Source organism: Natrix helvetica (genome assembly GCF_964273705.1).
Source record: "Natrix helvetica genome assembly, chromosome: 3".
Taxonomy (NCBI): Eukaryota; Metazoa; Chordata; class Lepidosauria; order Squamata; family Natricidae; genus Natrix; species Natrix helvetica.
Window position 1 is genome coordinate 162456911 of NC_138549.1, and position 10265 is coordinate 162467175.

The following is a 10265-nucleotide window of genomic DNA, read 5'->3' on the forward strand; positions in this document are numbered from 1 at the left end:
AACTTTCACCCTGCATTAATGGTTCTCCTGAAATTCTCAATGCAAAGTGGTCAACAGTTACTTGTTGGCCATTTCATTCTGTGCAAAATTTACTTTTTTTCAAGAAGCCAAGAAAGTCAGCACTCTCCCACTCTTTCCATATATATTACTAGCTGGGAAATCCTGGGAATTGAATTTACCCAGATTGTGAAACACTTAACTAGGGGGAACTGCTCCTCCTCTTTGGCTAATTAAAAGAATACCAAACATGCAAATTGGTTCAGCCTTATGTAAGCCAATATGCTAACTCAGGGGTTTTTATTTGCAAACAGGTGTAATCAGTTTCTCCCACTTCTGACTGGCATTATAGAGTGCCCCACGTCCCAAAGGTGCTAATTTATTTTAAAGGCAACTGAACTGTCTTGATTTTTCTTTCAAGGCGTTTCGATTCCCATCCAAGAAGCTTCTTCAGTTCTTCTTCAGCTTCTTGGGTGAGAAGCAAAACTACTTTAAAAAAAGAAAAAAGAAAACCAGACAGTTCAGTTCCCTTTAAAATAAAAGCTCCTTTGGGGCAACCATGAGCTGTAATGAATGAGAATTTCCTGAGCCATTTTGCCCCACTTGGAACAAAGTCCTTTGAATTGATCAAGAAAAATCGTTACTTTCTAAACTGCACGGCATAATCATTATTACTGATCCCAACATTCAAACACGGGATGGCAGTGGATTTTCTCTTTGTTAAAGGAGAGCCCTCCGAGTTTACCCAAACAAAATTAGTAAAAGCTTTTGCGGCGTCTTAAAAGGTCAACACATTTATTTTAGCAGAAGCATTCACGGATTTAGCTACTAAAAATGCCCTTTACGGTACTGCTGTTCCCGGTTTTTTTTTATGTCCAGCTAACTGACCTCCTTCCCCTGCAACCCAAGAGCAATTCCGCGGTTAGCTTCTCGTAACACCTTCGAACCTCAAAATTTTTCCCAACCCGTCGCAGACTAAAAAAAATCAGGCTACAAATCAAGCTTAACTTTTGAGCGGTGGAGAACAGGACCTGCGCTGCTATTCTTGGCGGCGGGTTGAAGTTTTAACGATCCCGCGTTCAGGAACAGGTAACCCGTTTTCCGCAGCGCGATGTCCACCGCCTCTTCGCCGGCAGCCCCATAGCTATCAAGCTGCGTGTGCGACGCGCTCGGTTTGACTTTTGACTTGTAACGTTTCAATAAAGGAGTATATTTGGGTGGAATATTTGGAATATCCTTGGCGCTCCCTGAGCTTGCTTGTTTTCTTGCAGCCGTTGCATTGCCAAACTAGGTAACCCCATCAGTGCTAGCAAAGAAGCAAGTTCAGAGAGCATCGAGGACGCCTCACTTTAAGGTTTCTCGGGGCAAATAAACCAAGGCCCCATTCTCAGAGCTCGCTAGGCTGGAAAAACGATCCTCGCTGGAACGGGCGTTGCTTTCCCGAAAGACCCCAATAGCACCGATTGAAAGCCGACGGCGCCAGGGAACGTCAATCCCGGGCCGAACGCCCCACCACCCGCTCCCCAAATTCACCGCCCAGCCGAGCCTTGCGTAACTCTCACCTAAGAAGAGGGCCACGAGCGCCCAGGATCGCAGCATGGCCAAAGCGGAGCCTCCTCTCTTTAAACGAGCCGATCCCATACAAGCACACACAAATTGAGCCGATGGACGAGAGCAGCCCAGCCGCGGGGACGCTCAGCGCGCGTTGCTTCGGCAGAAAAGCCACCTGGCGTCCATGGAGGTGCTGCCTGCGGACCCGGGAACTGCGCCGAGGCCGCTACCAAAAGAGGCCGCCGAGGGTCGCTCTTTCGGCCGCTGCTCCGAGAGAGCGATTGCAGAGCGCCAAACGCCGCCTCGTCCGGCTGCAGAGCGCGCTCCTCCGCCTTCCAGCCCCGTCTGCCGAGAGCTCCAAGGCGGCTCCCGGGCCAGTTCCCCGGGCCCGCGCCAGAAGAGGTGGAGACTCCCCAGCCGCACACGCCCCACCCGCCCGGGGCGCCGCCGTCGCTAAAGCTCTCCCCCCAAACCCCCCCCCATTCCCACGCCAGCAGGCGGAGAAGGGGGAAAGTGTCCCGCCGGATTCCCCCCCCCCCCACACACACACACGAGAGAAAGGCGGGGTGTGGTCAATCAGATCTTGGTAAGTAAAGCCTTAGTAAAACCACCCCTATGTCCAGTTTTGGTCATCAGGCTATAAAATAAAGACGTTGAGACTCTAGGAAAAAGTGCAGAGAAGAGCAACCAGGATGATGAGGCTAAAACATACAAGCCTCACATAATGTTCTTTTCACAGACATTCCATGAAGTTAAGAATTAGAGCTGGAGTGAATCTTGATGGATCGATTTTGATGATGCCATCCTAAATTGCATTAACAGAGGGATACAATCAAGATCAAGTGAGGTACTAATACCACTCTATAAAGCCCTAGTAAGACCACACCTAGAGTACTTCATCCAGTTTTGGTCACCACACTATAAAGAAGATGTTGAGACTCTAGAAAAAGTGAAGAGAAGAGCAACCAAGATGATGAGAGGGCTGGAGGGTAAAACATACGATGAACGGTTGTAGGAACTGGGCATGGCTAGACTAGTGAAGAGAAGGACCAGGGGAGACATGATAGCAGTGTTCCAGTATTTGAGAGGCTGCCCCAGAGAGGAAGAGCTCAAGCTATTTTCTAAAGCAAGGCCAGACTAGGAATAATGGATGGAAACTGACCAAGGAGAGATTCAACCTGGAAATAAGGAGAAATTTTCTGACAGGGAGAACAATCAACCAATGGAACAGAAGTTGCCTTGGGAAGTTGTGGGAGCTTCATCACTGGAAGCTTTCAAAAAGAGACTGGACTGCCATTTGTCAGAAATGGTGTAGGGTCTCAGTGTACCTGTTGGATAACTGGTCCCTAATTTTTTTATGGTTATGGTTTTTTAAGGCTATGGTTTTCACAGTTGCAATATATGGCAGTGAAAGTTGGACTATAAGAAAGGCTGAACGCCAAAGAATTGAGGCCTTTGACTATGATGCCGGAGAAGATTGCCTTGCAGTCCCTTGAACTTCAAGGTGATCAAACCGGTCAGTCCTAGAGGAGATCAACCCTGACTGCTCTTTGGAAGGCCAGATCCTGAAGATGAAACTCAAATACTTTGGCCATCTAATGAGAAGAAAGGACTCACTGGAGAGACTACAGAGATAAGCAAGGGAAGGAAAGAACGCTCTCCATTATAGAGAAATATTACTGCTGCCTACACACAAGAACTAGGAGATAATTTAAAACAAGTGTTTCATAGCTTGGTGCCTTCCAATTGGACTGAATTTTGAATCCCCCAAACTCCAGCCAGATTTATTGTTTGAATATTATAAAATTAGTCTAATGCATCTGGTTGGCACCAGGTATGCAAAACGTGGCTTCACCTAGGGTTATCAGGAGTCATACTAACCCAAGATTTTAACTTGAGTCAAACTCAACTTCTGTGTGACCACAACCAGTGGTGGATTTCCAATATTTTTACTACTAATTTGGGTGCGCTTGTGCGTGCCCATGATGTTTCTGCGCATGCGCAAAAGATCCAGGCGAGTGAGAAGAGCCTCCCGCTGCCGCTACTACCGGTTTGCCCGATCCAGGACGAACTGAGAGCAACCACCTCTGACCACATCAATGTAGATGTTGTGACGACAACAATATAGAAGTAGATTGTCATCACTGTCCTCTGAGATGTTGTTTTTAAAAATACCTTTTGAGGTTTTTACTATCCAGTCTGGCCAACAGCTTTGGGATTCGCCAATGGTCCCCCCCACCCCACCCAAGTGTCACCTTTAAACATTTAGTACTTTATGTCCTAGAAAGCCAAAGCTGTCTCAGGGCTGCCTCTTAGCTTACACATACAATTGCAACCAAATCCTTAAGAGAGTTTTTCTATTATAGAGCTCACAGAAGTCAGTTTCCCAGGGATAGATCAGACTATTAGGAAAATGACAGCAATCTATGCCAGATTTCATGTTTTGCCTTACATATAAGCAACCCCCATCCCGTCTTAATGATCAGAATCGGGTGATATTTTATTTTTGACAATGCATTGAGTTAGCTTCCACCACCCACCACCCACCACCCCCGCAACTTTACAAGAACAGAATGTTCTGTAGCAAATCATCTCATAATTTCTCCAGTATCTTTCAATAAAATATTTGAAAATATCCTAGCATCTTGGTCATGAACCATTTCTGGTTCTTCTTCTCTCATGAATCGTGTTGTTTTAATCAAATCACCTGTTGGAAGAAATGTCCTTCTGGGCTCAGTTCCAAGTGAGGAAAAAGACATTGGATTCATGGAAGTTGCTTGGAAAGAAGGTTCATTGATGGACAGGATCACATGGCTTGAGATGCTGGGGGGGAAAGGGAAGAGATGCTGAGAGTGCCCTGGTTTTATGCCCTCTCTGGGCTTTTGAATTTGACCTTGCATTCTGATTGGTTGTCAGACTCCCATGGGGCCATGCAGCGGTAACTCTGTAGGCTGTCCTGAGTCTCAAGCTTAGTTGAACCTTGCTGGATGATGATGTAATGAAAGGCCTTTGGGATTCCTATTATGGCTCTGTCTGAAAGAGGTAGATCTTTGTTATGTAGAATAGACTGCCTCAGGCCTTAATGGCCCATTGACAAAGGTGGGGGGCTGGATTTTGCCTCCCTTTTAGCGAAAACATTCTGCCCTTTTAATATTTCCTAAAATATTTCATTTTTCTAGGAGAGGGGTGGGTGCTAACTTCGTACACACCAATGGTAGACACTAAATGTAGTGAAATGCATGAAGAATAGTGTAGATGGACCAAATAAGGTTGGGTGCTGGCAAAAAATATGAATTGGAAGGCACCAATGCATTCCAGTGGTGTCTCTATATATAAAAAGAAAGAAAAACATTTTCATCTCCCAGAAAATCTTCCAGTTAGTTTGTTCTGACCTTGGTAATGGGTTGGCAATTCTTGTAGAACCGTATCTGCCAATAAATTAAGATTGAGCCAAATTGAAGCTGAGACTGGAATAAAAGTCTCCTCACAGTGGCCTCTTCCAGGATCCTCCATTAAGCTTCATTCTGTCTGACGCCACTCCCAGTAGGCAAAATTGTCTGAATTAAAGACCTAAATCGGCCTCATTGGAAAGAAAACGCCTTGAGAAAGATGTCACCAGCTCTAGACATGACACTAAATGGATTTGGCTTGTTTTTCTTGCTCTCCTGCCCAGAAAGACACATTCATATTGCTTATTGGCACCAGCTAAAATTACAGCATTGACTAAAAGAGAATATAAAGCATTTTTTTTCTTCCAATAAAAGGAAATATTATAATCATTTATGTCCCAAGGTTCTTCCAGGTAGACGAAGGATTAAAGCTGGGATAAAATAACTTGGATAAGAGTTGTTAACCTAATCTTGCAAAGCTTCTTCTCCGGTAACATTATATTGGATTGGATTGGATTTATTGGATTTATATGCCGCCCTTCTCCCAAAGGATTCAGGGCGGCGTACAACATTAAAAAACACATATCACAAAAGTTAAAAGGAAAATATTGCTAACTAGGGCATACAAAACCTTTGCCAGACCAATTCTCAAATACAGCTCATCTGCCTGGAATCCACACTGTATATCGGACATTAATATGACTGAGCGAGTCCAGAAGTATTTCACAAGAAGAGTACTCCACTCCTCTGCTCACAACAGAATTCCCTATGCCACCAAGCTCAAAATTTTGGGCTTGGACAATCTGGAGCTGTGCCGCTTGTAGTATGATCTAGGCACAGTACACAAAATTGTCTGTTACAATGTCTTACCTGTCAATGACTTCTTCAGCTTCTACCTCAATAATACACGGGCAAACAATCAATACAAACTCAAAGTAAACCGTTCCAAACGTGATTGCAGAAAATACGACTTCAGCAACAGAGTGGTCAATGCCTGGAATGCTCTACCCGATTCTGTTGTTACATCCTCAAACACCCACAGCTTCAACCTTAAACTGCCTACCGTGGACCTCACCCCATTCCTAAGAGGGGGCATGCATAGGCGCACCAGCGGGCCTACCATCCCTGTCCTACTATCCCCATTTATTTGTATTCATTTCCCTTGTTCATATCCATGTTTATATTTAAACTTCCTATCTTGTACATGTTTGACAAACTAATAAATACAAATACAAATGTTTTAATGCCCACCTCAAATTCTCAGTTACATTTTGAGATGTGTCTCTAAGCCAGTGCTTCTCAATTATTTTCTGTCATGCCCCACCTAGGAAGAAGAAAACATTTCGCGCCCCCCGCGCAACTGTAAATAGTATCATTTGTCTATAAAATTGTTATAAGTACACCTCTGCATAACACTGTATCCTTATTAACGTATAAGAGAATAAAAAAAGAAAGAAATGTGGATCAATTTACAACAAAGAATAGCTTTATTAACTGTAGCAGAAAAGATTTAAAGGAGCACAGGATTTAAAGGAACACAATATTAAAAAAAACTTTAACCTGCAAAACAAAAATATATAAAATAATTTGAGCTGAGCCCCCCTTTACGGAGCCTCGCACCCCCCCTGGGGGGCCCGCCCCACTATTTGAGAAGCACTGCTCTAAGCATACTTTTATTGATCAAACAGAATTGTAAATGCTTTGTGGAGAATTACAGTATAAAAAAATTCTCCTCATGGTGTTCAGGAATGAAGTAATTTCTTACAACTATCCACGTACAGTAGGTAATTAAATTTAGGCTTCAGAGTACTTATTCCTTCTCCTGGAAAAAAAATGCCCATCAAAATGTGGTTAGAAAATGAAGTTGCTTTCAGAAGGAAACATAATCTATTCCTTTTGGAGCCCTCCCAAACTTTAATGAGATCCAGAAATTAAGTACATCAACTATGAAAAATTACAGAGTCAATGATTTTATAACAACTTTCAACGTTTTGCATCTGATTCTTTCCAGGCAATGTTTCCCGACGATATCTGTGAGCTAAAATTAATAGAGCTCAGCAGTAAAATCCTTTTAGGGATGTTTTGCAGCCATTTCCCTCCCTGTTTATTACTATTATTATTTTGTGGTTCTTATTATTAATGGAGAATCGGAATGCATGCCTTTAGTTGCATGCCTCCAGTATCTCAGAGGCTGCCATAAAAAACAGGGAGTCAGACTATTCTCCAGAGCACCTGAGGGGAGGACAAGAAGCAATGTTTGGAAACTGGTCAAGGAAAGAAGCAACTTAGAACAGAGGAGAAATTTCCTGACAGTTAGAACAATTAATCAGTGGAACAACTTGCCTCCAGAAGTTGGGAATGCTGCAACACTGGAAATTTTTAAGAAGTTGGATGTTTCAGAGGGGCTCACAAATTCATATAAAATACTATTTGTGCTTTTCCATGTTATAAGATTCCCAAAGTTAAAAACACATACGCATTTTGTGGATGGGTGGAAGGATGGATGGGCGGATGGGTGGACAGATGAAGCTAAGGAACACCAGCTATACACATAATAACTTCTCACAATAACAGTTAAGACCATGTCCAATTGAAGTTGGGAGGATAAAACTGGAAATCTATCAAGATGCAAGTTTATGGTGTCTCCTCTTTGTAGACTACCACTGTCCAATTGAAGTTGGGAGGATAAAACTGGAAATCTATCAAGATGCAAGTTTATGGTGTCTCCTCTTTGTAGACTACCACTGAACTTACAGTTGCTAGAGATTATATTTCTCCAGGTCACTCAGATGGCTTTAATTTTAATGTAATGTTTTTTTCCTGTGTCTTCAAATATTCCAGATTCATGCAGAATTTCATTAGACATGGTTTTTGCCTAAACTGGTCCACAATTAAGCCACTATAATTTGTGAAATCTGACTAATTTGAAGAACTGAGGGTATTATTTTTTTGTTCTTAATCCTACACTGCAGATGTTAGTTGATATCTAACACACCTTCCTCCTCCTGTAAGATGAGTTGGCCTGAGAGAGAATGGCTGGTCAAAGCTCATCTAGCTGGCTTTCATGGCTGAGGCAGTACCTGAGCTCAGTTTTCCGCTTTCTAGCATGGTGTCTTAACCACTCGACCCGTGATGGCGAACCTATGGCATGCATGCCACAGGTGACATGGGAGCCATTTGTTAGGGCACATGAGGCGTTGGCCTGTCAGCTCCAGCAGGCATGCATGTTCTGGCCAGCTGACTTTGGCCTTCATTTTTGACCATTTTTCGCCCTCCGGACGCTTCCCTAAAGCTCCGGAGGGTGAAAAACAACCCAAGGCACAAACCAGAAGTTCGGGAACTGACTTCCAGTTTGCGCATTGGGCCATTTTTCTCCCTCCAGAGGCTTCAGGGAATCCTGAAGACTCTGGAGGGCAAAAAACAGCCCTAACGGGCAACCCAGAAGTCCGTCCCCGAACTTCTGGGTCGTGCACATAGAATTATGGGTGAGGGCATGCCCATGCACGCCCCCCCCCCTGCGTTCCCCCGGCTTTTGGTACACAATGGGAAAAAGGTTAGCCATCACTGCCCTAGACCAAACTAGTTCTTTGCATTAGAACATCCACCACATTCATCTAGCACTTGGTGGTGTTGGAAGAAATCTCCTTCTGGGTTCGGCTCCAAGTGGGGAAAAAGACACTGGAGACATGGAGGCTGCTTGGAAAGATGGTTTTAATGGTGGACAGGACCACATGGCCTGAGTCCTGAACAGAAAAGGTGATCACATGCTTCAATGTTGGTGGAGAAGAGAAGAGAAGGGAAGAGAAGAGAGTAAAGAAGGGCTTGCAGGGCTTTTTATAATCTGTTCTGCCCCACCTCTCTGTTTCCTGTTCCTGTGTAAGAAATGTATTCTGATTGGTTGCCAGACTCCAATAGGCCCGGGCAAGGGCAACTCTCTAGGTTGAGTTTTGAATCCAGGTTTCATTGAGTTGTCAGAAGCCATGTGGTCAGTTGAGTAAAAGGCAATATTATCCTGCCTTAATCCCATCACTCTGGAGTTGAAGAGGAGAACTCTTTATTATGTAAAGTGGACTAGCTTGGCCTTCTTAATGGCCCTTTGACAAAGTGGGGATGGGCCGGAAGCTGCAGGAATTTACTTTGTGTTTAAAATGTGTTTCTCCCTTTTTCACATCCAGGAAAATATAATATTCTGCCTTATCAATATTTCCTAGGATATTTCATTTTTCTGGGAGAGGGCTGGGTGATAACTTCCAACAGTGGCAAAGAGTGAGCAAGTGCTGGAGGAGGGAGGATTTTGGCCTAGTTATTTCTAGCTGCAGCCCTGCACTTGAGGTATAACAATTCTACCTCTAACTATGGCACAAACATGCCACAGCAACATCCAGCAGCTAACAGCAGTCAACGGCAGCTGTGAAGTTGAGAAACACTGATTTAGATGCCCAAAAGGACTCAAAATATTATTAACGTGCTTAGCTGGAGATTATTCTGCCTTAGACAAGTCTGGACAAATTCCTGGTTGTCCTCCACTCTTTATGGTTTCAATAAGAATTTATAGACCTGAAAGCCATCTGCATCACGTTGCAACTCTTCAAGGCCAATGTAAGTGCAATGAAGGGGAACAAAGGCACACAAAGGAAAGGTGTGCCTCCCTGCCTCTCTAAAGGGCACCATTTATAATTGGAAGAACAGGGCAGCCTCTTCACAGATGGCATTCATTGCTGACAAGCACCTCCAGGGATATGCTGAGAATGTAAATGAAATTAATTGCACAGTGCTCTCTTAGCATGTTTCCCATGATGAAAACATACTGTGCTGAACAGTATGAAGGCATCCCAATGACATCTTCTTGGTGGTGCTGGAAAGTACAAATTCCCAAGGCAGCCAAAGATGTAAGTCTGTTGCAGAAAATAAGCTCCAAATGCCACTTTAGAATAAGGCCTCACTTGGAATTCTGCATTCCAAGTGTAAAAAAGATGTGGAGACTCTAGAAAGAGTGCAGAGAAGAGCAACAGATGATTAGGGGACTGGAGGCTAAAACATATGAAGAACAGTTGCAGGAACTGGATATATCTAGTTTAATGAAAAGGAGTAGGGGAGACATGATAGCAGTGTTCCAATATCTCAGGGGCTGCCACAAAGAAGAGGGAGTCAAACTATTCTCCAAGGCACCTGAGGGCAGGACAAGAAGCATTGGGTGGAAAGGAATGAAGGAGAGAAGCAACCTAGAACTAAGGAGAAATTTCCTGACAAGACAATTAATTAGTGGAACAACTTGCATCCAGAAGTTGTGAATGCCCCAACACCGGAAGTTTTTAAGAAGATGTTGGA

At 43.8% G+C, this 10265-nt stretch overlaps 1 protein-coding gene across 1 annotated transcript in view; it reads right to left on the reverse strand.

The window, feature by feature from the left end:
- APCDD1L (APC down-regulated 1 like) overlaps positions 1–1879 on the reverse strand; it is a 67113-nt gene extending 65234 nt beyond the window's left edge. The window contains exon 1 of the mRNA XM_081946540.1: positions 1560–1879. Within this exon, the coding sequence (XP_081802666.1) occupies positions 1560–1638 (79 nt within the window). The 5' untranslated portion in view covers positions 1639–1879. The remainder of the gene's footprint in view (positions 1–1559) is intronic.
- Positions 1880–10265: the final 8386 nt, after the last annotated feature.